At 41.0% G+C, this 26,385-nt stretch overlaps 1 protein-coding gene across 1 annotated transcript in view; it reads right to left on the reverse strand.

Moving 5' to 3' along the window:
* Nucleotides 1-14,362: 14,362 nt before the first annotated feature.
* The window catches only part of DOC2B (double C2 domain beta), a 345,932-nt gene continuing 333,909 nt past the window's right edge, over nucleotides 14,363-26,385 (reverse strand). The window contains exons 7-9 of the mRNA XM_030222362.1: nucleotides 25,443-25,524; nucleotides 18,465-18,561; nucleotides 14,363-15,804 (exon numbers count right to left, since the gene is read on the reverse strand). Of these exons, the coding sequence (XP_030078222.1) occupies nucleotides 15,668-15,804; nucleotides 18,465-18,561; nucleotides 25,443-25,524 (316 nt within the window). The 3' untranslated portion in view covers nucleotides 14,363-15,667. The remainder of the gene's footprint in view (nucleotides 15,805-18,464; nucleotides 18,562-25,442; nucleotides 25,525-26,385) is intronic.

The following is a 26,385-nucleotide window of genomic DNA, read 5'->3' on the forward strand; positions in this document are numbered from 1 at the left end:
AATTCCATAGAAGGGGACCTAAGATGAAGAAAACACATTTTCTAGTGGATTCCAAGATGGAAGTGGAAGAACCAGTCTACAACCAAGAGAAGAATGAAGAAAGTGAAGTGTGATTTGCAAGTTAGTTACTTCTCCATTAAAGGCCTGGTTGAAGAGCCAAGCTTTCACTTGCTTCCTGATGTAGAAATAGTTTTGTGTTAAGCGAAGCCTTTCAGAAAGTGCACTCCAGAATGTGGGGGCTACTCCGGAGAAGACTTACAGGTTGGTATCATATCAAGTACTGTCCTTTGGAGAGGGTGTAGTTAAGGATACTCCTTGGGAGGATCTTGGAGAGGTGGCTTTAATTCAATTTTAAGTAAAATTGCTGCAAGTAAATGGATATCGATCTTAAACAGTTCAGCCAGGGTTAACATGTTTGTTGCAGGTTGCATTTTTGATAGAACTAAACGGAAACGCATCAAGAGAACTGTTTTTCAGTTTTATTTCATATTTATAAATATTTTTAACAAAGCAGACAAAAGGTACACTGTTAGGATAGATAATACTGAAATACAAAAATCTGTGGGATGCAGTTGAGGTCTGTTTCTGCAGCCTTCACATTGTAGCAAAACATTAGTATCAAACATTGAACAAGTCATTGCATAACAACAACAATCTGCATGCAGTTTATATACAGTCCAATTTTTAAAAAAGACTTCAATAAAAACTAAAAACAAAACCCAATTGTGATGCATATTTGCTTTTCTGTTTTAGGCGTACAACGTGATTTATGGGAAAACTAAATTCACAGGAAACAGAATTGTTTATAGAGGACCTCTTTTTTTTTTTTTTTTTTTTTTTTTTTTTTGAGGAGGGCATTCTTGTTCTGTGATTTTAAAATGTGTCAATATATTTCCAATGCAAGAGATCCACCACAATGGCTACACAGAATCCATGAAAGTAGCTTTAACTAGACGCCATATTAGCATTCAAATAAGTCATGCATATTTTCATGGAACACTATAAATAACACAAATCAAAGATAGTGTATTAATGAGTTCCCTCCTCATCTAACAAGATACTTTTTAACGGAAAAATTAAAATAGATCTAAAGTGATCTTTCATGTAAAGACAAACAAAACAGCTGATTTATTAGTGACTAGGCAGAATTATGTTGATACTAAAGATGCATATTCATTTGCATACATTTTGGTTCTTTAAGGTGCCTTAAAAAAAAGTTTTTCACAAAATCAATTTAATGCATGTTAACCTACAAATTAATGTGCGTACAACTTGCATGCATTAAAAAGTTCTAACATGGGTTAAAACATTTCGATTAACGTGAATGTGTATAACACATTTTCAAAAATTGAAGTAGAGAGGTGTGGTAGCCGTGTTAGTCCACTCCTTAAAGGTTATCAATAGAAATCAAACAAAATAAAACATGTATTAATAAAAATAAAAAGTGTATTGTTATGTCCAATAAAAAAGGTATCATCTTATTTTCTTTTCCATGTTTTATTTTGTTTGATTTCTAGTGATAACAAAAATTGAAGACAATTAGGGGAAAGCCAAAATTTCAAAAAATGAACCAGAATTTTTTCCCCTGTGTACATCCCTGATACCTACAAAACGGCTGTGGGATTTTCCATACTGGAGAACTGCCAGCTTCTGTTCTTTGATATAGAAAGCAGCAGGAAAATATCATTACTATATAGTAAAAATTTGAAAACTACTTTTTATTTGAGGTTGCCTTTAATGTACGAATTCCCAAATATGGAGAGTCATCTGTTACATTAGTAAATCCACTGAAATAGCAGAATTTTATTTACTCCTGGGGCAATTGTAAAGAGGTTCCCACATGTGTATGCAAATCTAGAGGTGTTAAATGATGCTTAAAAATTAACCCCACATACAAGTATGTGCAGTAAGAAGAACGCATACATTTCTACCCAACTTGGAGTAGGCATGTTCAGGGGTGGAGTGTGGGTGGACTCATGATTTTACATAATACATTTCTAAAAGTATGGCAGATCGTAGCCATATAATAACAATTTGCTTACAAAGTTGGGTGGTTATACTATTAAGGGAGGAATTCATCAAGGCGTGGTAAAAGACCACCTTTTACTGCACCTTGATTCACTGCCGAATTCAGTAACCTGTGGGTTCTCAGTACCATAGATTGCTGAATCCCATTTGAAAAGAATAATGCTGCTTGTGAGGCATCGCACAAGCATTATTCCCATGGCCTGGGAGCATTGGGCTGCAAAACCGCAGCTTGATTCTTCTTTGCTGGCTGCAAGGTCCTCCCCCTGGCACAAGCCCCTCTCGGCTGATGCCCCACCAAAGATTCCAGGCTCCCACTCCCCCCAGCCTCCAATCCCCCACATAGGCATAGCTTCACAGAGGTTACATTTGGAAGCACTGGTGGTATTCAGGCAGGAGTGAGGCCCAGTTGCTCCTGCCCAGTTCGCCACCTTCAGTAAATGGTGCCTCATGTTTTTGAAACATGACCTCTAGTGGTAGTTGTGTGACACTACCACTACAGGCACCATTTTACTGAAGGTGTGGTCTAGTAGGAGTGACTGGGCCTTGCTGCTGCCCAAAGACCCCCATGGACCACCAATGCTTCCAAAGGTAGCACCTGTGAGGAGTGGGGGAGGTTTCACCTGAGCAGGGGGCCTGGAGTTGAGGGGGGGTTGGCCAGACCTCAGCCGTGGAGAGTCTTGTGCTTGGAGAGGGGGGGGAGTCCCCGAAGCATCGGGCTGTGGCTTTGCGGCCTGATGCTTCCGGTTGGTGAAATAACTCCAGCAAAACCCAGTGTTTTTTAAACCATGGTTTTAGGGCCCCAACGCGATTTGTGGTGTATTTGCAAAACAATGAGATGCAAAACATTTCTACTTAATCCACGGTGACTTAAATATCACCATGTTATTTTTAGTCAGGCAGCGTTAGGGCAGTATAAGTCACATTAAGGGCCAAATAACAAGACGTAAGGCCCTAATGCTGCTTGATGAATTCCCCCCTTTAAGAAAAAGGAACCACCTATCTACAGCTTGATATATAAAGACGACCTAGTTCTATGTCCTCTATAAAAGAAGACCCCAGTGCCAGCCCCAGTAGTGCACAAATTTACACACATCCACAGACCTGCATGTACACTGCAACGGCATCCCCACTGCACTTCTGGTGCCTATGCGCAGATCAGGTAAAAGAGGCATTCTCTTTACATGCAATGAGTGAAGGGAGCCAAAAAATAATAAAAGGATACTCATTTTTTTCATGGAGTAATTGGTAGCACTGAGTACCATTGCCTGCGGTTGCCAAGTATTAATGATCCCAGACTCTGTACACCCCATATGCATACATATAGAGCAGGGTGTCCAACCTTGGCCCTCGCCAGGTTGGATTTTCAGGATTTCCCCCAGTGAATATGCATGATATCTATTTGCATACAATGGAGGCAGTGCATGCAAATAGATCTCATTCCTATTCATTGGGGAAATCCTGAAAACCCGATTGGGCTGAAATTGGACAACCCTGATATAGAGTGCAGTCCAAGGGAGAAGCAATGTCTTCAGTTCAAGGCCAATACAAGGATATTGGGTGTTCTAGGTGAACTTTTAGCTTTATGCTCCCTCTCAATTCACTTTTAGGCCCCTAATCTGCTCCTCCCTTCCCCAAGACTTCATTCTTGTAGATCACATACACCCAAATGAGGACAATTTCCAAAAGTCATTTACCCAGGTAAACGGGCTAGTTGAAAATTGCTCAAAATAAACGTCTTCATTGATTGGATTTATGTGGCTAACAGAATCTACTGTTTTGTTTTGACTGCAGCTGCTCTTTGCTGTGACCCTTCCCCAAAGCAGCTGCCCTAGGTATCCACCTAGTTTTTCCTAATGGATAGACTGGCCTTGCTTCAGCCAATTCCTGCAGGCCCATAGGAAAATGTAGAGATGTGCTGCTGCTTGTACCATAATAGCTCAGCTCCTGCAAAGTGCTTGAAGACCCAAGCTAGAGACACTGAGCTGTCCAGCCAATAAAGGTAGGAAAAACAATTTAATCTCAGTTTAGTGTTTTGAATATGCCAGTTTTGGGAATCTGAATGTGCAGCATTTCTGGTATCTTTGTATTTTGCACATTCGTTCCCGTTTCGCTTTTGCCAGTCCTGTATTGCAGACAGAATCCAGTTTCCTGGGGCTTCCGATGCAGATCTGTCTGCATATTTCTATTTCTAATATGTTGTTATTTATTCACATTTTGCATATGTAACCAAGGTGAGGTATTGTGAGGGATTTGTAGCAGCCTTGCTTGTCCTCTTTTCTCAACAAGCAGTATGTTCCAAGGACTGGAATAGTGCATTTTCATACACTATGTGACTGTTTGCAGGGGCTGTGGCTATTGTGGGGGCAGGCCCCTCAGTATTCACCTCATGACTTAACAATGTTCCTACATGTGAGTACCAGAACAATTTTTTTATGATAAAAGCACTGAATTTATGTTATATAATAACTAACCCTAAAACAATATCACAGTTGAACAAAAGATTAAAACCAATCCCACACCTCAATGTTTCGGCACATTCGCTTGCTTCAGGGGCCATAAAATCTTAAGATTAATTCATTGGTATTCACCCTCAGTTCGAGGGCGACCAACAGATGAAGATTTCAGGATATCCCTAGTGAATATGCATGAGACAGATTAGCATGCACACTACCTGCTGGCAGCCCTTGGGGATCGGGAGTGATTACTACTTCTCCGATTTATTATTTTTTGGTTCCTTTCACTCTTTTGTTTCCATCCTCTGTACTTGTGGAGTGGATCTTCTCTCCTTTTTTGCCTTTGCACTCTTTCCATATGCTATTTTTTATGCGTGTGCAATTTTATAAAAATTCTGCATGTCAAAACAGATTCTTTTCTGTATGAAAAAGGTTGCATAAAATTACCCCCATCACTTTTGACATTCTTTTAGTTGCTCCTCTGCTATTGATTCTGGTAGAACAGTGTTGTATATTCCCTGACACTGAGTGGGGGCAGACTGGTTCCTGCAGCAGGCCCACTAGTAGTGTTTTTCAGAGACAGGATGAGTTTTCCTCCTTGTTATGAGTATAATACATGAAGAACATTGCATGTTATATAACTCTTGTTTCACTACAGATAGTTCCTCTACAACTGCATATAAGTTTCAAGGTCTCTGGAAATATCAGACAACATGCAGCATTTTACAGTAATTTAGATAACATTGTAAAAAAGTTTTTTGAAAAAACATTTTAACTGTTGCTGTTATATTACAACTAAAAAAGACAGTAGTGATATTATTAAAGTTTGTCTGGTTCAACTAGCTGTATAGTTTGTATAAGGAAAGGCAACTTCATGCATGAAAGTTTGGGATTTATTTAGTAAATACGATCCTCTATAAATGACATTCATATAAAGTAATGAGCACTTCACTCTTTGGGGTGCTCTTTTAGGTCAGTTTTTGAAAGCCATTTACCCAAGTAGATAGGCTGTCTGAAATCCCCCAGCAACAAAGCTCAAACTGTTACCTGCAGACAGACTGGGACAGGATCAGGATGGAGGAGACAGTAATACACATAGGCCTCTATTTATGAAATCATATGGTTGTCAGCCTTTACTATCCAGTTTTGCAGTTCTGTTCCTTTTTTTTTTTTTTTGTTCTTTTTAGATTGTAAACTGCTTTGATCTGCAAGTTAGCAAAGGTGATACAGCAATACAGATGAATAAATTAGCTGGTCAATGCAGGCTAACTGTAAATATGGAGCTCAGAAAACAGGTAACATATTAAATTGCGCATATTTTCAAAGCACTTAGCCTTCCAAAGTTCCATAGAAACCTATGGAACTTTGGAAGGCTAAGTGCTTTGAAAATATGCCTCCACATGGTGGGTTAACAGCACACATTGAACTGCTGCATTAAACACCTACCATTACTTAACTTTTCTAAAGCTCTACCAGAAGTATGCAGTGCTGTTCAGACGCATCTAAGACAGTCCCTGCTCAACAGAGCTTACAATCTAGTGAACACAAACGTACATGACAAGAGATTCTAGAAGAATGTGTTACAGAGATATGGTCAAGATGTAAAAGTAAGCTGAAAAAGATGAGTTTTTACTCTGGATTTAAATATGGCTAGAGAGGGAACCTCGCATACCAATTCAGGAAATCTGTTCAAGGCAAAGAACTCAGCAAGCTTGAAAGAGCAAATGTCCTGAGTTAGCAATGAAGGAGAAGGGCACAAATAAGTGACTTGTCAGGTGAATGAAGTTTACGAGGAACAGCACAGGGGGAAGAGAGCAGAAGTAATAAGGAGTTGCAGAGTGAATATGATTTGCTTGTGAGCAATAGAGGCTTGACCTGCATACAGGAGCGGATGGGGTGCTAATGTAATGACATGAGAGGGGGTCACATGGTTGTAACAACCCTGAAGGAAGATAAGTCATGCAGCTGCATTTTGAAAAGATTGCAGTGGAGAATGACAGTTCCATGGGAGACTCATGAGCAGTAGGTGTTCATATTAGAAGGCAGCGAAGGGGCAAGGAGTGTGCCCTGCAGTTAATATGGATGTTGTTAATGTGCATTAACTACTACCACAGCTGGGCTGTTAACACACATTACCAGCTCTTCCCATATGTTATCATACGGCTTCTTTCTCCCCGTGCCAGGAACACCCTTCCTAAGAATTACTGCAGAGATTTGCGGTTACCACAAGTTAACTTTTGCAGTTAACATGCATTAATTCCTAAGACAGAATGAGATTTAATAAACAGGATCCCTGATTTTACATTTTTAAACTATAGGGCTAAGCAGGTGGAGGGTAATTCCATAAAGCAAGTGCAAACTGTTACATGCCAATCATATGCATAAATGATTAGAATCATGGCATATACACACATATGTGCATTAATGCCATAATTCTGCCTGAGCACTCTTCTGTAAATATGCGCATATTTTATAGGAAGGCACACCCATAAGTGGAGGAAGAGTGTGGGAGGGGTAAACATGCCTCTAACTTACAGTATTCTATACTACAAGTTACAGGTGTAACATACACACTAGCTCTATGGCTGGTATTAAGTGCTCATGCCTAAAATTTAGGTGCATATTTTTGCAGTTAAGTTAATATTCTTATTAGAAAAGTAGGTACCTATGTTCTTTTATAGAACAGGCACCTATTTATAGTTATCCAGTTATAGAATTACCACCTTAATGCATAAATTAACATGTGCTAAGTGCGGCAGGTTAACAGTGCACACTAATTTACATATTATCCCCTGAATTCTATAAACGGCCCCCCAAATTACACACAATCTTGAGATCCGCATGCTAATAGTTAATGAGCCATTAATGATCAATTATTGATGTTAATTGACTCTAATATGGATTTGTGCACTGATCTGGCTGCACATTATTCTATAGAGATTCACGCCCAAATCTTCTCGCATGCATCACCACGATGGGAGGGGCATGGGTGGGTCAAGACCATTCCAAAGAATTACATGCGGTCTTATAGAATTTGGGAGCTATGAACCCAAGTTGCATACCAGGATTTACACCAGGTTTCAGTTGGTATAAGTCCTTGTGTCCAAAGTTGTGCACTGGAATATGCATTAAGGGGGAGATTCTATATATATGGCGCCTAAAAAATTGGTGCTGAAATCAGTGCCAACTAAGCATATTCTATAATTGTTGCCTAGATTTAGGCGCCGATTATAGAATACGCTTAGTTGATATTTCAGCACCTAAATCTACACCCATCCAATGGTGGTGTCAATCCCAGCATGTAGATTTAAGCGCACTGGATCATATTCTATAACTAGGCGAATAAATTTCAGAATGCCCACGAAATGCCCATTTCTCCACCCATAACCATGCCCCTTTTTACCTACGTATATGTTAAAGTTTGGCACACATTGTTACAGAATATGCTTAGGGTCTTATTCTATAAAGCTTATGCTCTTAAATTTACGCTCCTAAAATTTATGCTCTTAAATTAGGAGCATATTCTATGCTCCAAAATAGATTCTGCTCCTAATTTAGGAGCAAAAATTTAGGAGTGTAAATTAGGAGCGTAAATTTAGGAGCATAACCTTTATAGAATAAAGCCCTTAGCGACTTGTGTACCTAAATTCTAATCAGTGCCAATTAGTGCTCATTATTTCTTTTTAAGTGATGTTATCAGCGCTCATTAGCTTGTTAAGTTATGTGTATGGTTATAGAATCTGAACCAATTTCAGTGCAGATCTCTAGGCATGCTAATTAGAATCCGGGGGTAAGCGCTATTTTGTAAACAGCACTCGGCTCAGCGCCCCCTTTATAGTGTGAATTTTTCATGGTATCTAACTTTCAGCAAGAGGGGATTGTGAATCATAAGTGTTAATAAAACAGCAAATATTGATGTATATGCATCTCTACAATTTTTAGCACCAAACAACAAAAAAACAAATAAATAATACAGAAACCAGAGGAACAAAATATGTAGATGCGAACTGCAAATGAATAAAATCATTATATAGTGAGTATGAGAAAGACAGGTCACAGATCTATATATAAAAAACCAAAAGATCAATAAAATGTGTGTTAATATTTTTGCATAACAAATGAAAATTTGTGAATGAAAACACATGGAATGTGTTAAAATCTTATTAAAATTTTATAAAAAGATTATGTAATTATGTGTATATAAAAAAGAAAGAAAGAAAGAGAGAGGGGCATGGTGAAACCGGGCATGTGACTTCAAAGCAATTTTCCATAAAAGTAGCCCAGCCTGCAGACCTGCATTAATATAACAGGACAAGGCAGAGCACATGCTGATGCAATAATAAATCACCAGACTATAAAGATATGAAGGTAATCAGTATTGAACTCTGAAAAAGTAAAAAAATCAAAATCAAAAATGAGGCATAAGTAAACTTTGCCGAGAGGTCCTTCAGCTAAAAGTTAAGATACATATGCTGTATTTGGAAAACGTACCAAAATGTACCTATTATGTGAAAACAATTGAACGCTTCCATAATTAATACACGCCGCTATTTGTATATACTCAAGAGTTAACCTTAACATCTCTAATCCCAAAATTATATATCTATGAGCGCTTGTGGAGGCACTATTAAAAAAGTTACACCCATCCGATATAGCCATAAAACAAAGTGTATGAAATCGCCACTTAAAACTTAGGGCTCACCTATGTTGAAGGCGCTGGGTGCTTCCACATAAAACTAAATCACAAACTAAATTTTGTCACATACCAAATCCAGGATACTGCTGCATAAACTTCACTATCGAGCTAGTAATTCACAAATGGAAAAACGAAAGCAAAACGGCGGGACTACAACAGGATTTTAAAACTAAACAGCGGAAGTGACGTCACATCAATCCCGTGTGGATGTATGAAATATATTTTTAATTATGCACAGCTGAACAGATATCAAACGTATTGTGAGCTCGAAACTAAGAAAAGGGCAAATGAAAGATCAAACGGCAGTTCAAAAAAATATGGATATATGGTTCTGGGTTTTATTTATATTTATTTGATAACATAATATGAAATTTGTTTTTTGTTATCTCTTTATCACAGAGCATTTCAATTTGCAGAAATTTGACCAGTACTTTTATCTACATATTCTCTTCCTTGATTGGAAGTGAATAGGTATGTTCCTCTATGCATGTATATTTAAACCTCATTTTAAAAGTCTTTCGATATATATATATATGTTTTTATTTTAGTATGTTTCACATGAAATCTAAATGTTCGTCTATTGATTTGTATTTATGTTTATTTATAGACCCCTGACGCAGGCCTATACGGCCGAAACACGATTCGTGTCGGGTCGTTGTTTTAATTGTTTTGCAATAAAGACCTTGTTTAAGAAGACACCACTTGAGAGAGGACTTTTTTGTTTTCCACTGTTTTCTTTGCTTCGTTGTTTTTCTGTGGAGAGAACACCTTCTGCGTGTGTTGGCATCTAACTTTCAGCACCATTTACTGAATCTGCCTAATGTGGAATGAAGTGGGAAATGGGTGGAGAATGGGAACGAAGTGCACCTTAACAACAAACACAAGGAACAGCCAACTCCCAAAGTCTTCCAGGAGAAACAAGAAAAGTGGAAGGGTTGTGTTCTAGGAAATCAGTCTAAAAGGTGACAGCCAAAGCTTCTTAAAATTCTTTATTCTTTCACATGCATACAATCTTGACCCATCAAAAGCGTGCACACTCTTAACCCTACACAGGCCATGTTTCAGCATAAAGGAGGAGATTCTATATATGGCACTTAAAAACAAAATCAGCACTGAAATCACTTCCAACTAAGTGAATTCTATAATCAATGTCTAGATTTAGACGCCAATTATAGAATACACTTAGTTGATATTTCAGCGCCAATATATGCGCACATCCATTTACACCAACGAAAACCTGGTGCAAATCCCAGCACGTAGATTTAGGCACACTGGGCCATATTCTATAGTCACCTAAATTTTGGAATGCCCATGAAATGAAATACCCATTTCCCCGCCCATAACCATGCCCCTTTTCGCCTGCACACATTAGTAGTTCAGTGCACATCATTACAGAATACGCTTAGCAAGTTGTGCACCTAAATTTTAATCAGTGCTCATCATTGCTTGTTAAGTGCTGTTATTAGTGCTTATTAGCTTGTTAAGCCAGTTAAGTTACGTGTGATGTTATAGAATCGGTGCTGATTTTGGTACCTAAATCTAAGTGCACTATATAGAATCCAGGGGGAAAAGCCTTCCTCAGGGCAGGGGCGTAGCTACGGCGGGCCACCGCAAATATCGGCTGGGCCCCTGGTTTGGCTGGCGGGGGTCCCCAACCCCCGCCAGCTGAAGCCTTCTTCAGTGCCGGTCTCCGTCGCAGCCGTGTTCGCTGCCTGCCCCCTGCTATTCTTTCTTCTTGCTTCTCCGGTGCATGGTGACGCTCAGCGTCAGACTGGCACTGAAGAAGGCTTCGGCTGGCGGGTATTGGCGAGGCAATGGGGGAGGGAGGCGAGGCGGTGGGGGGGGGCAAGGAGGTGAGGCGTGGCATGGGGGGCAGTGGCACTCAAAATGTGCCCCCAACTTCAGGCTCTGGCCCCCTCCCACCGTGTGGTCTGGCTACACCCCTGCCTCAGGGGTCTCAGGTACGTAGAGAAAATCAAAACAAACATCTGCAGTTTTAGATGTTTGGCGTCCTATATACTTCACATTTTGTTTTGATTTTCTCTGCGCACCTGAGACCCCCAAGGAAGGCTCTTTATGCCGAAAAACGTCTTGTGTAGGGTCAAGAGTGTACACGCTTTTGATAGGTCAAGATTGTATGCATGTTGGAAAATAAAGAATTTTAAGAAGCTTTGGATGTCACCTTTTAGACTGGTTTCCAAGGAAGTGCACCTTACAGTTAACATAGGGCAGATAATGTGTCATAGTTAATGCCACCTGGCCAGGTGCAGTAATGACATTTCCTCTTTGTTTACTGAATGGGAATATTGTAGGAACGTCCCCAACAGCTAATACAGGGGTTTGTGTAGTTACCACATGTTAATATTAGGAATTAACTGCACAGTACCTCGAAAACCTTACTGAACCTTAGCAAACAGGCCCCTCTCTCTGTTAATTTTCTCAGAAAATATACCAGAGAAAAAGCAGGTTTCAATGTCTGTCAGCACATCTGGGGCAATTTGCAAAGGGGAAATTGGTGTCAAGTCAGTGACAAAATACCTGTAAAATGTGTGCACGCTCACACACACTATGATTTTTGCTTAAGCTATATTTTTTTCCTAATTTTCCTTTATGATGATTTAAGTCATTACTGTATCACTTGCCACATCAGTAATTTTGCAATCTGTCCAACATGCTAAGTGTGACAATACAAGAGGGAAAGCAATTAAATCTCGTTATATCCTATTCAATAAAAGACCATCACAGGTTTACATATTTTTCTGCCTAACTACATTTGAAAGGTATTAGCTACACAGAAATATTGTTTAGTGGATGTGACATGAAGGACAGAAGTGGAGACTTCTGATTTGGTTTGGGAGAAAAGAGACTTCTGGTCACTATTTTAAAATGTGTATCTTTGGTTCTATGTTGCTGGTCTGAGGTCCAATGAATAAGATTCTCTTCAAGCAACCTCCTTTCGTTATTTTATGTCCTGTATTCACTACGGCATATAATAGCCAGTGGGAGGAGATAGATGGGTCAGCTTGGAGTGCAGATCTCAGCACTACATGACCTTAATTTTTAAACATTTGCTACATTTGGTTAGTCAACAGTCTGTCTTGGAGCAGGTCAACAAAGTTGTAGACAGCTGCCGTCTTAGCTCTCATAAAGCAAAAGATTTATTATATAAGGTGATAAATTGCTAAATAAGAAGACACGTGAGGATAATTTCATAAGTGGATCCCTAGGTGCCCATTCTGGGGATAATTGTATAATGCAGTGGTGTTCCTAGGGGGGCTGACACCCGGGCGGATCAGCGATCCGCCCTGCCCTCCGGGTGCAGCACGACCCCCCCCCCCCCCCCCGGTGAAAGGACACCCCCTGGTGAAAGTACCCCCCCCCCCCGGGTGCATGCTGCTGGGGGGGGGGGGGGTGCCGTGTGCCTGTCCGCTTTCGTTTCTTTTCCATGCTCCCTCTGCCCCGGAACAGGAAGTAACCTGTTCCGGGGCAGAGGGAGCACAGAACGAACGTAGCGGACAGGCGCGCGACACCCCCCCCCCCCCCCAGCCGCGTGCACCCGGGGCGGACTTCCCCCACCTTGGTATGCCACTGGTATAATGAGCTATTAGGAACAAATCCACATGTAAATGCCAGTATGCTAGATATGGACACATCTGCATGTAAATGAGCATTTTCTGGCTACAAGCTATTCTGTAAGTACCTGCCGATATTTGATGTACTTTGCAGGTGGGCATTTAGATGGGCGGAGTTTGGATGAAGAATGGGTGGGGCACATAGTTACATGCATAGATTGTAAGATGCTATAACCTAGGTGCAAGCATTTACATCAACTCTACAGCAGGTGTAAGCAGGGCCGCCGAGAGACTAGGCTGGGCCCAGGGCAAGGCTGCCCCGCCTCCGCACCCCCCCATTGTTCTCCCTGCCGCTGCCGCCCCCGTTGCTCTCCCTGCCGCCCCCCCATCACTGCTGCAGTTTCACCTGCCTGCCTCCACGTCTCCGGGCCCCCTGCATTCAATGCGGCAGTTGCAGATCGCCTCTCTTCTGGCCTTCCCTCCCTGTGTCCCGCCCTCGTCTGATGTAACTTCCGGTTTCCACGAGGGCGGGACACAGGGAGGGAAGACCAGAAGAGAGGTGATCTGCAACTGCTGCATTGAATGCAGGGGGCCCGGAGCCGAGGAGGCAGGCAAGTGAGACAGGGGACTGCAGCGCCGGTGGCCTGACCCTGACACCAGGCCCCCCTTGGAGGTCCGGGCCTGGGAAATTTTGCCTCCCCCCCCCCCCCCCCCTTGGTGGCCCTGGGTGTAAGTGCTCGCATCTAGAATAGAGGGTCATATTTAAGGGCCCTTTTACTAAGAGTGGCCTTCGGTATCAGTAGAGTTTGAGATCACTTTTAGCGTGGCTATAAAATGGCTGCATTTCCCATTTTCTGTATTAAAGGCCACAAGCTCATTTCCCAAATAGCACATGGCCATTAACGTGAGATCCCTTACTGCCACCTATTTACTAGGCGATAAGGGCTCACGCACTAAACATGGGCTAATCAGCACATGGAAATGCGGCTGTGTTCAATGATGACCGCTGGGCATACCGATTCTCCATCGCCAGACATGTTCTTAGCGCTAAAAATATTTTCTAGTTTATAGAGCTTAGGCAGCATGTGCTGAGCACAAAACTACCACAGGACATCTCGGCGCACCCCACGGTAGTGGATTTTAACCTGTGGTAAGCAAGCTTTAGTGTTTTCCGCCATTTTGTAAAAGGACCCCTTGACTTGTTACGCTAGTATTCAATAATCTATTTTTATATAGGAGACTCCAAACAGGTATGTTCTTGGTGTCTAAAAAGAGGCACATTTTTATAGAATTATCCTGCTTACGCCTACTTTCTAAAGGCTATATATGAAAAGAAGTCAAGCAATCAAGCGAAAAAAATATATAGCAATAAAACAAATATACCTGTGAAAAAACTCACAATAACTTACAGTAATATAAAGATAGGACCATCAGAAAAGGAAAGAACTCTTTTGATTTTATGAGGGAGATTAAATAATCATTGGTCCCATGACTCAACATGTTTTATATAAATAATATAAAAAATGTCAATTCATTGTTCAAAAACAAAAAAATTGGGGGGTTAAAATTGTTTTTGAAGAATCAATTGAAATATATATTATTTATGCCAAACATTGTGATTCACTGAATCTCCCTCTTAAAATCTAGAGAGGTGCTTTCTTTTTCTGATGGTCCTATGTGTACATTATTCAAAGTTATTGTGAGTTTTTCACAACTGAATTTGTTATTATTATTACTTTATAAAGTGATTATGTGCCTTTTTGTAAAGCAGCTTCTCAGAACTATCCCTAAGAGTGCACAAATTCTCACACACAAATTTTCACCTGCTCCAAAGAAGGTGGAAATGCACGTATGTCCTTTCTGCATGTACATGAACATTTTATAAAATATATGTGTATGTTATAACTCTGCCCCAGCTGCTCCCAAATTACATCCCGAGAAGGTTTAAGTACAGACCACATACAGGTACACATGCTTTTGTTGGCAAAAGTTCTTGTATGCAAATATCATTTCAAATAACTGAATGAACATTCCACATAGGTGCCCAGTTACAAAATTACAATGAATCTTATATTTACCAGTAGATGCCCCTAGTGTAATGGTTGTGATCCCATTCTTAATATCTGCAGACCCAGAGTTCCAGAATCACCTGCATGGTGTGATGTTATGTTAAATTATCGCTTACAGAGTATGGATAAAACAGGGACGTGTTACTTCTGTTACTTAAATATAATGGGAACTTTCCGTATTGTCAGTTCATGTTGTATTAATAATGTATTAATATGACTGTTCCCGGACAGTAATAAGACAGCAGCTTTTCTAACTGTGCCTGCCCTGAAACCACAGTCCCTACCTGAGCCATCTTGAAGACTCAGGTTCAAGGGCCAGATACTACTGAGTACCTAGTCAAATATGTAACTTAGCATTTTATTGCTTTTTCTTAAAAGACTTAACTTGCTCATAGGATCTCACCAACAGCAGCAGAAGAATTTGGAAGGGCCATTGCAGGAGGCTGGAAAACAGGACATGAAGCGTCATAGTGTTTGACATACAGTTTGAAAATTGCTGGTCTTATTACACTTCCCAAGTAGCAGTAGACAACAGATCACGACTGCTGTAGAGACATGGGGATGATTCTAGCTAACAAAAATAGTGAAAGAGACTGAGTTTGTCTGGTTTTGAACCTTCTTGTGGAAAAATGGGAAGCAATTGCGATAATCTCCTGCAGAAAAATCCTCCAAGACTTAAATAACTCAACAGAGAAAATGTGTCATATTAAACATAGAAAATATCTTAGGCCTTGTTCTATAACCTTTAAGCCTTTTGATACATTATACTGTAACATGTAAACCAAAAGTCCGAAGGCATGAATTGTTCTGGGGTCCACTTCCACAGTATAGCTGTGCTCGAATTTCAGGTCAATCACTAAGGATAGATCCTGGGAGCTCATTAGTTAAAGTGTGCCAGCGCTCGATTTTCTTATCCTTGTTTTTTAGACAGTCAAACCAGTGCTTCAGACGTTCTCCTTTTGCATTAATGCCTAGAACTACTCCACCTGTGAAAGCATAAACAGATGTTTTATCAGTAACATAATTTATTTCTTAAAGGTCTACAGTTTTAGTATTAATATATATTTTATCAAGCCATAAAGTCTAGGGGAAATTTTCTGAAAATTTTTCAGATGAAGCCTTCTGAAAATGGCTGGAGGGGGTAATTTTATAAAGGTAGTTTTATAAATGTTTTGCATGTTAACCTTGTTGTATGTGTGTAAAACCCTCTTATAAAATTATAATTTTATCCTGAGCATAAAAGTACACATGGTGAGAAGAAGGTGCATATATTTACAATAAGCAAAGGCGGGTGTGTTTAGGGTTGTGGCTTGGGTAGAATGAGAGCAGACTCACAAACTAAGGATATAGATGGTGTAAATATATGTGGTTGCAATTTCAACAGGTTTTGTGAGGTTATTTTGCACTAGCTTTGGGGTATGCACTGATTTTTAAAAAGTGCTCTTTTCGGCTAGCGCTTTACACGAGTGATTAAGGGAGTAAATCTCCTTAATATCCATTGTTTATTTCTCCCGAAATGAAAAAAACAAACAAACCCTGCAGCATCATTACTAAATGGGTGGAATTTATGGGGTTGATCTTCAGACCTCAGGAGTTAGCCCAGCTAACTTCCACGGTCGGCGCTAATGCCAGATATTCAATGCCGGGCTGTTTTCAGTGACCAGCATTGAATGTCCGGTTTATTTTTGGCCGGTTTGAAGTTAATCAGCCAAGCTGATGTTCAGCGCTAGCCAGTTAAGTTCAAACCAGCCAAAGATATACCACCAAACCCGTGCTAAAAATTGGTGGATAGCCAGTTATACTGCGCAATATAACTGGTTAGCCACTAGCCAGCGATATTCAGCGGGTCATAGCCGGCTGTCTCCCATTGAATGTCGCCGGATAGCTGGCTATGTACCATTTAACCAGCCAAGTGCTGTTCCTGGCCAGTTAAAAGGTTTTGAATACCGGGGGGGGGGAGGTATATGCTCATTCACTTCTCAGAGCCCATAAATTTGATGTTTCTTGCGTCTCTTCACTGGCCTCCGATTTTATATCTTCTGCAGTTCAAAATTCTTTGTTTAGCTCATAAAGCTTTTCATACAGGTGCTCTTATTTATTGTCCCTGACTATACCCTATACTCCCAATCGTGCTCTTAGGTCCCTTGACGCAAATCATCTTGTTTTACCTTCACCGCGATCAGCTCATTATGAGTCTACTCCATCTTCTGCATTCTTCTTTTTGGCTCCATGTCTCTGGAATGGTCTACCTTCTAATATTAGAGGTGAACCTTCATTTGCTACATTTAAGACTCTTCTCAAAACACATTTCTACCATCTGGCCTTTGGCCATGACCCTGTTGTTATTTAAACCTTGAGCTTGGTGTCCTGTATTCATGGTCCCCAGCCCTTCAGTGTTCTCCTCCCTCTTCTCCCTTGGTATGTTTGGTTCTATCCTATTGAATTATAGCATTCTTTTCTTTTTTTGTTATTTCTTTATTTATAATTAATTCTTATAGTACACAAGCATATCACTTGCTTTAAGAGAAGTACAGCTATGACTAAATAATACAAAGAAATTCAATGAAATACTTAAAGAAATTATTCTTTTTAGCGTACTAAAAGTCCACTAGGGGAGTCCAATATCCATAATCTGGAGAAAATTCAAGATATATATACTTATTAAATTAAGATTGAGATACAAACGTGTTTTATCCGACAAACTTATATTGGAACGCTTCTAGCTGAAATAAAAGAGGATAGCTGATCAGGCTCAAAGTATACATATTTCACAGATTGATAATGGATTATATATTTACAAGGATATTTAAGATAGAATGTAGCACCCAATTGTAACACCTCTTGTTTCAATTGTAAGAACTTTTTCCTACGTTTCTGTGTTTCTTTGGCAAGGTCTGGAAAAACACTGACTAGCATTCTTTTCTTTTATAGTTGTTTTTATTCTTATTTTGTACACCGCTGTGATCAATGTTGTTGCAACAGTGGTAAATCAAATTTTGAATAAACTATGAACTTTGTAAAATGGGCTGGCTACATGTGGGAGTGGCACCACTTACACAAGGAAGTTACAAAATTGTTGTTTCCACGTGAAAATGTCGGAACTTCCATATGGAGCAGCTGAGTTAATGCTGCTCATTTTTTCCACGTGTGCGTTTATAAACTGGCTCCTCCTCCCTCTGTGTATGCCGGCAAATGCATAGGCACTCCTGCATGTCTTATATGTATTTTATTACTCTGTTGTTTCCAGAGCCTTTTTTTAAAATACCATCAGAAATGAGCATGCCTGAACCTGAAAGTTGGCACTTAATCAGCCTCCCTACCTAAGGGATCCTTTTACTAAGCTGCGGTAAGTGCTAGAATGCGCTTACCACTGCTTAAAATGGCATTGCACGGGACGTGCTGGGGCACCCTGTGGTATATTGGCAATTTGCACACATTTTAAAAATATTTTAATTTTTCTGCAAAGGGGGCATGACAGAGCAAATCAACTAGCGCAGCTACATTACTGTGTGCTAACTGATTAGCATAGGATTAGCGCATGAGCCCATACCGCCTGGCTTGGGATGCTCCTAATTTGCATACAGGAAAAAAGTTATAAAAAGAGAATTGATTAATATATCCATGCAGAAATTTGATTGCAACTTACCAATAAAATCATTTGATTTTCCAATATCATAATCCCACACTGTGACTTCTAAGGTCTTTTTTGCCAGATCACCATGTTTTATTTCATAGCAAAATTCCTACCACAACAAAGAAAGAAAGTAATACAATATAATGATAATTGATAAACTAAACAGGTATACAGTTTTCCTGCATTGGGTCAGTCCCATGATCTGTTCCAAGCTATTTCCCAGTCTATCACCTTTCCACGATTTTTCTCAATGCATCATGCCAACAAGGGTGAGTGTGCCTTGCATATCTTGGATTGCACAACTACCCTCTTCTATCTAGAGCAGACTAAAAGCCTGTTTCAAACAGGACTTAGATTGCTACAGTGAAAAGACCATGGCTGAGTCAGTGGTCAGCATTTAGTGAAGAGCTATGCAAAATTGCAATGTGGAGTTTGATTTGCACATTTACAACAGGTTATATGGATAAGGTTTGGCAGTTCATTTTTTAGGGTCTATTACAGGTTAGAATCTGGCTCCAGCCTTCCTAGGGCCCCCTCTTTCATTTAGGGTTGTCTTCCCATTTAAAATAAAGGAAGAGTTGTTGTATATATGTTCTTTGTCCGTTTCAAAATTCAATAAAGATACTTGGACACACACACAAAATAAAAAACCACCCAGAAGAGTTTTCCTGGCCAACTTGCAGCACTACTGTTGTTCTCTTTTTGTTGAAAACAGTTGCTAAGGAGTCCCCATATGTGTTATTAAGGTGAACAGCTTGTTTTCAGAGAAATCAAAGCTGCTTACCTGCATTCAATCCTATTTTTACCTGGTGCCCATAACTGGTTAAGAGCAGTAATGGGCACATTTAACCAACTATGCTTCAGCCGGCTCCTCAAACCCAGAAATTCATTGCCGGTGCCTGGATATGGCTCGACATTGAATTTCTGGGTTTAACGCAGGCAGCAGTCAGCAAAGAACTGATCGCCGCTGGCTGAATATCAGGCCCTAGGATGTTGGCGCATAAGAGTTATTACAAATCAACTCTTATGAAACTCCACTTTCTATACATTTATTTTATTTATTTATTGTGAACACTTATATCCCACATAATCCCACTGAGGCAGACTCCATGTGGCTTACAACATTCAAGGAAAAGAATAACATAGTAATTCTAGGACAACAGAGAAGAAGGTAGTAGAGGGGGAGGGTGGGAAACAATATGAAAAGGGATGAGGGATTGCAGGTGGTCAAGCAACAGAGGAGAGTATGAGCAATCACATAGGTAGGTCTTCAGGGACTTCTTGAATAGACCATGGTCAGCTATCTCTCTTAACGTTAATGGTAATGCATTCCAGTAACGAGGACTCATAAAGCAAAAAGAGGAGGCAAAGAGTAGCTTGTATCTTAAGTTTCTGCAGTTTGGAAAGTGAAGATTGAGATAGGTGCGGGACGACTTCTCGGAATTTCTGGGAGGAAGGTCAATCAGGCTGTACATATAAGCTGGAGCGTCCCCGTATACAATCTTGTGTGTAAGAGCACAGAGTTTAAATTCAATACGTTCCTTAATCGGGAGCCAGTGGAGCCTTTCACGAAGGGGTTTTGCTGCTTCAAATCGAGATTGGCCAAATAGAAGCCTCGCCGCCGTGTTCTGTGCAGTCTGAAGTTTCTTAAGGGTATGTTCTTTGCAGCCGGTGTAAATTCTATTGCAGTAGTCGAAATGGCTCAAGACGAGTGAGTGGATTAAAGTCCTGAAGAGGTCAAACGGTAGGAACTGCTTGATACGCTTAAGAGACCTCATGGAAAGGAACATGCGCTTCGTAACTGACGATACTTGAAGGTCGAGAGTCAAGTGGGAATCCAGAATGACCCCGAGTAGCTTCAGACTTGCTGCGATAGGGATGGAGAAGTCCAGAAGTTGCAGGGTTCTTGAAGCCTGGATTGGCCGCTGTCGGAGAGAGGATGCTGAGCTTGATGGACCCTTGGTCTTTTCCCAGTATGGCGGTGCTTATGTACTTATGTAGTGTAGCAATCGTGCCCAGGATAGACTGTTTCAATGGGGAGGAGAGAATGAGGCAATGTGTTTTTTCCTTATTTAGCTTAAACTTAAATGTGCTAGCCCAATTGACCATAATGGCAAGACTGTTCTGAATGTCTGCTGAGATTTCGGCTAAGGAAGTTTGGAAAGGGATGTAGATAGTCACATCATCAGCATAGATGTAGGGATTCAGGCCATGGTTGAAAAGGGATGTTGCCAGTGGAGTCATCATGATGTTAAAAAGAGTAGGCGAAAGGGGGGAGTCTTGAGGAACTCCACATTGAGACCTCCAAGATGGAGATATAGTGGACTGGACTTTGACCCGATAGGATCGGCAAGATAGAAATTCCCAAAACCATTGCTATTCTTCCTCCCAAACTTTTAATCAACTTTCATGTTTTATAATTGATTTGACATCTAAATGTATAAAGGGAGGAGATCAGGCTAATGGAGCAGTGTTGGATTTTTCATTTAAACAACTTGGATCTCAGTGGGTTAAATACCACGACTGAATGAAATAGTTTCTTTTAAAATTGTTGTAGGATAATGAATAAAGTGAGTAGGATTGTTTGATTGGACTGATGAACCCATGTGCAGTGGCGTACCAAGGGGGGGGGGGCGGTGGGGGCAGTCTGCCCCGGGTGCACGCCGCTGGGGGGTGCCGTGGCGCGCGCCTGCTACTACTACTACTTAACATTTCTAAAGCGCTACTAGGGTTACGCAGCGCTGTACAATTTAACATAAAAGGACAGGCCCTGCTCAAAGAGCTTACAATCTAAAGGACAAGTGAGTAGTCAATTCGATAGGGGCAGTCAAATTGGGGCAGTCTGGATATCCTGAAGGTAAGAGTTAGGTGCCGAAAGCAGCATTGAAGAGGTGGGCTTTAAGCAGAAACTTGAAGATGGGCAGGGAGGGGGCTTGACGTAAGGGCTCAGGAAGGTTGTTCCAGGCATAGGGTGAGGCGAGGCAGAATGGGCGGAGCCTGGAGTTGGCAGTGGTGGAGAAGGGTACTGAGAGGAGGGATTTGTCCTGTGAACGAGAGTTCGCTAACTTCTCTCGTTCGCTGCAGCTCCCTCTGCCCCGGAAATAGGTTACGTCCTGTTCCGGGGCAGAGGGAGCTGCAGCGAACGAGCAAAGTTAGTAAACTCGCAGCAGGCGCGCGCTGTGGCACCCCCCCACACCCAGCGGCATGCACCCGTGGGGGGGGGGGCTCTTTCACGGGGGGGGGTGTCTTTCACCGGGGGAGGGGTCCGCTGCACCTGGGGGGCGGGGCGCCACCCCGGGTGTCCGCCCCCCTAGGAACGCCACTGCCCATGTGATTGAGGCCAATGTCTGAAAAAGATGAATGGAGTTATCATTACTTAGGGGCCCTTTTATTAATGGCCGCTGGTGTAGGCAACTGTATTGGATGCGTATAGGTCCATTTTTCAGCGTGCCTGCAAAAAAGGCCTTTTTTTTTTTGCCAAAAATGGACGTGCAGCAAAGTAAGAATCAGCACGCATCCATTTTGGGCCTGAGACCTTACCGCCACTCATTGACTTCGCCGTAAGGTCTTGCGCATTAACCAGGCAGTAATCATCAGCGTGTGTACACTGCCGATTACCGCTTGGTTAGCGCCATCCAGTAGAAAATAGAAATTATTTTTTTGCCATGCATTTTGGACGTGCGTCAGTCAGGTATTCCTCTTCAATCCAGTCCCAGGATGCTGTTGGAGGAGGAGCCTACTGACCTATAAGAGATGAAAGTTTGGAGCAGAGCTCAGTCTCCCATTGGGGAGGCCATGATGAAGGATGCTGGAGCCAAGTCTGAAGCCTGCAACCCTTGATGGAATGTATGGGACGTTCTTGTTCATTTTTTTTTTTTTACCTGTGGGTTTTGTTTGTTGCTTATTTAGCCACAGGCTACCCATTTTGAGTATATTTTGAATAAGCTTAAATGACAGTATTTTCCTGCCAGGAGGTGGATGTAGATGTGGCAGGCGGGCAGGCCGGGACAGGGCCTGATCCCAACTACATAATATTTCCTTTGGATTATTTTTGCATGCCATAACTGGGTTTGAGATAAAGGACAATTTCCTGAATATTTTGGTTAACGTATACAGAACTGTTGCTGGACCTTTTGTTGAACTCCATAGAGGCGAAAGAGGCCAGGCTGGGCTGAGGCCCTCCAGGTAACCTCGCCAGAAACTGTCTCAAAAGGGATTAAGTGAAGGTAAACCCATAATGGCGAGGACCTGACTATTTATTTGAAGGACTGAGATTTTTGTACTAACAGGAGCCTGAGAACTTGCAAGAAGTCTGCATGGTCACTCAGCCCACACCACCGGGTGGGAGGCGATTGCCAACTCCTTCATAGATACTTGGCCCACGTTCACGGGTGGGCAGAGGCTTTACGTTTATAAAGTCCAAAGGAACAGGTAAATACAAATTGATTGTAATTTCATGGCAAGTCCCACAGTCATTCTATTTTTTTTTTTAAGTAGAGAGGTGTGGTAGCCGTGTTAGTCCACTCTTAAAGGTTATCAATAGAAATCAAACAAAATAAAACATGGAAAAGAAAATAAGATGATACCTTTTTTATTGGACATAACTTAATACATTTCTTGATTAGCTTTTGAAGGTTGCCCTTCTTCCTCAGGGTTTTTTTTTTTTAACTCACCAAAGTAGCATATTGTAAGAAGGAAGAGGCTGTCCTACCCTGGTTAGGCCCCTAGAGGTCGTAGTGCCCCTAAAATGTCCAGGGAAAAGGGCTGGGTGAGTTGCTGAAGGGAGCCAGAAAGGGGAGGTATAGCTGGAGGTCGCTAGGACCGGGGCGAGTCCTGGAGGATAGCTGGAGGTCGTTAGGACCGGGGAGAGTCCTGGGGATAGAAACAGGTGCAGCAGGTTATGGGCTGGGTCCTGTTTGGCTATTAACTACTTATACTCCTCCTGAGTTGTGAAGGGAGGAAGGAGAGCTGGCAGCTGAAGAAGGGGCTGGTAACTGAAGCAGAGGAATCCCCATGAGAAGTACTGGCTGTGCCCTTTGGACTGGTGGTAGAACTGGGTGTTCCCAAGAAGGAAGCTGGCTGGGGTAAGAAGGCCCTAGAGTGTCTAGAACAGTGAAGAGGTACTGTGTGTCCCAGCTGAAAAGACTGTGTGTCTAGAACAGTGAAGAGGAACTGTGTGTCCCAGAGGAAAAGACTGTGGGTCCGGGGACTGTGTGTCCGGGGACTGAGTTGATACTGAGCCCAAATGGCTGTGTGAGAGGGCTCAGGGGGAAGAAATCTATGGATATTGAACTGTGCAAGAAGAAATGTTTCAAAGGGAAGATTGCACTGAGTAGGAAGAAATGAAATGGTTAAGCTGGAAGAACTGTTGAAGCTTGTAGCTTGTGAAAGTGTTTTAAGCTAAAAGAAGTGTGCCCCAGAGGCTGGAATAAAGTTGTGTATGAAAATAGCCTGATTGGTGAAACCTGACTCTGTTTGCTTTTTGAGAAGCAGGTCACCCTGAGCAGAAAAGGGTGGTAGATTAATTTGCATAAATCTGCATACTGAGAACCAGCTCACCCTGAGTGAAAGAGGGACCTGGGATCCTGAGGTGGGAGCATCATCATCATCACAGTAGCCTCATCATTTTCACAATATTTAAAACAAATAGGAGAACTTTTTTTTTCCCCTTAAAACCATAGTTAAGCTTTGATACTTGTTGCCAAAGAATGTGGTAAAAACATGACAGAGTTTTAAAAACTTCTCAATAAATTCCTAGAGAAAAAGTCAATCAACTGTTATTAAGGTAAACCTGGGGAAAGCAGCTGTTCATCCCTGGAGATAAATAATATGGAATCCAGCTACTTTTTGTGATCTTGCCAGGTACTCGTTATGTGGATTGGCCATTGCTAGACATAAGATACTGGGTTTGATGAACCTTTGGTCTTACCCAGCATGGTGATTCTTATATTCTTAGGCATCACCAAACCAGTGTCTTACTATTTTCAAAATTAAAAATATAATTTTATAATTGTAGCTGATGTAAATATTCAGAAACATGTAATTTATTGAAATATTATGTTAAAAAAAGATATCTTGTGATTTGTTTATTAATAAACTGGGGGATTTTTGGCATGCAGCAGAATTTAAATAAGCAAACCCAGGGTAATTGAAAGAGATGGGCGAGCACCCTGGGCATCAGCACTCCATGCCACAGCTGTGCTCTGTGAAGCCTTAACATGGCCACCAGCTTACAGCTGCATCATCAGAAAGACATCATGCCCTCCCCTCCCCCCTCCTCTATGAATTGCCCATGGCACAGTTTCACCAGTAGCAACAAAGCAGAGGGGAGAACCAGCAGATAAGTGTAATAAAGAGCCAAAAGAAGCTTAGTCGGCCACAAGTAGATGCAGAGACAAAGTTTATCGAAAAATAGAACCTGACACGGCTGTGTTTCAGAAAATTGCCTGCCACAGGGGTTGTCTGAAGGTCTCACTAAAATCGTGTCTCCTTCATCTGCTAACATAAACAGGAATACAGCTCTTTCAGCCACTGAAAAGAATTGAAGTGCAAGATTCCACTGAGTTTCAGTGGCTGAAAGATTTTTGAGGTTGTATTCATGTTTATATTAGTGGTTGAAGGAGACACGATGTTAATGAGACCTTGAGGCAGGCAATTTGCTGAAACACTGGGCCTTATTGGGTTCTATTTTTCAATCAACTTTGTTTCTGTATCTACTTGTGGCTGACTGTGCTTCTCTTGCCTCTTTACGGTCCACCTGAGGAAAACAAAGGTCCATGAGATGATGAATCCCGGAAAGGTAGGAACATGTCTAATTTGTAGCTTAATTTTCTTTATGAATAAACCTTTTTTTGCCAGAATTGCTGTAACAAGAGATTTGTTTTGCATATTTGAAATATTGCAATACATAAACAGATTTTTTTTTTTAAATTACAGAACAGATAAATTAGTTTGTCATATCATCATGGGCCTCACTCACACTGAGATTACCTCATTGAACTCTGGATTTAATGTTTTCTTTTTCACAGCCGTCTTGTGCTTTGATTTCTTGTCCTCATCTGGTTTTAAGTATCTGTAAAGATGATATGAATGATGAAGATTAGAAGTTTCATGACAACATCAATTGTTATTTTTCTTTTTTTCTGATTGTCGTCTTAATTTTTTCTCAATGAATACGAATATTTTGTACGCATGCACATCCAGCATCCAGCCTGTCATGCTTCTTTTTACCCTTTAAAGGGGAAAACACTTGTTTTCATAAATTACGTCCAAAGCATTCAATTAGATAAGAGGGCCTACCTGGCTGGATATGCTATTTAAATAACTTGAATGCTCCAGATGTTGGGCACATCCTTTGGGTGGTGTTAAGTAATAATAATAATAAAACTTTATTTCTAACCCACTGTATATGCGGGGAACAAAATAAAATACACCAATGTAACAAACAATACATGACACAACATTAATACAAAGCCATCTATTACTACAACTCTAAATGAGAGTATACAATGCAGTAAAACTACATAATCTCATTAATCTAATGATCCAAATGCCTTAACAAACATATTGGTTTTTAATTCTCTCTTAAAGTGGTCAATGTTCTGCAAAGAACGAAGTTCAATAGGCAAGCTGTTCCATAATTTAGGGCTTTTATTTGAAATATCTTTATTGTCAAATGCAACGAAAGTAACAAACAAAATTCAAGTAGTCATATAAAGGCAATCTGGCAAAACAAAATGAAATGCAACTGAAATGACAATACATTTTGTCTTTTTCTCCCACCTCCGTACTAATCAGATATCTTTAAATACTGAGCAGACAGATTTAAAAGATTGTAAATCAACACTGTCCACTGCTGAGCAAGATGTAAATAGAAACAATAAACATTCCTCCCCTTTACAAAACTGCGCTACAATGCCGACACATCCCATTC

Source organism: Microcaecilia unicolor, chromosome 13 (genome assembly GCF_901765095.1).
Source record: "Microcaecilia unicolor chromosome 13, aMicUni1.1, whole genome shotgun sequence".
Lineage (NCBI taxonomy): Eukaryota > Metazoa > Chordata > Amphibia > Gymnophiona > Siphonopidae > Microcaecilia > Microcaecilia unicolor.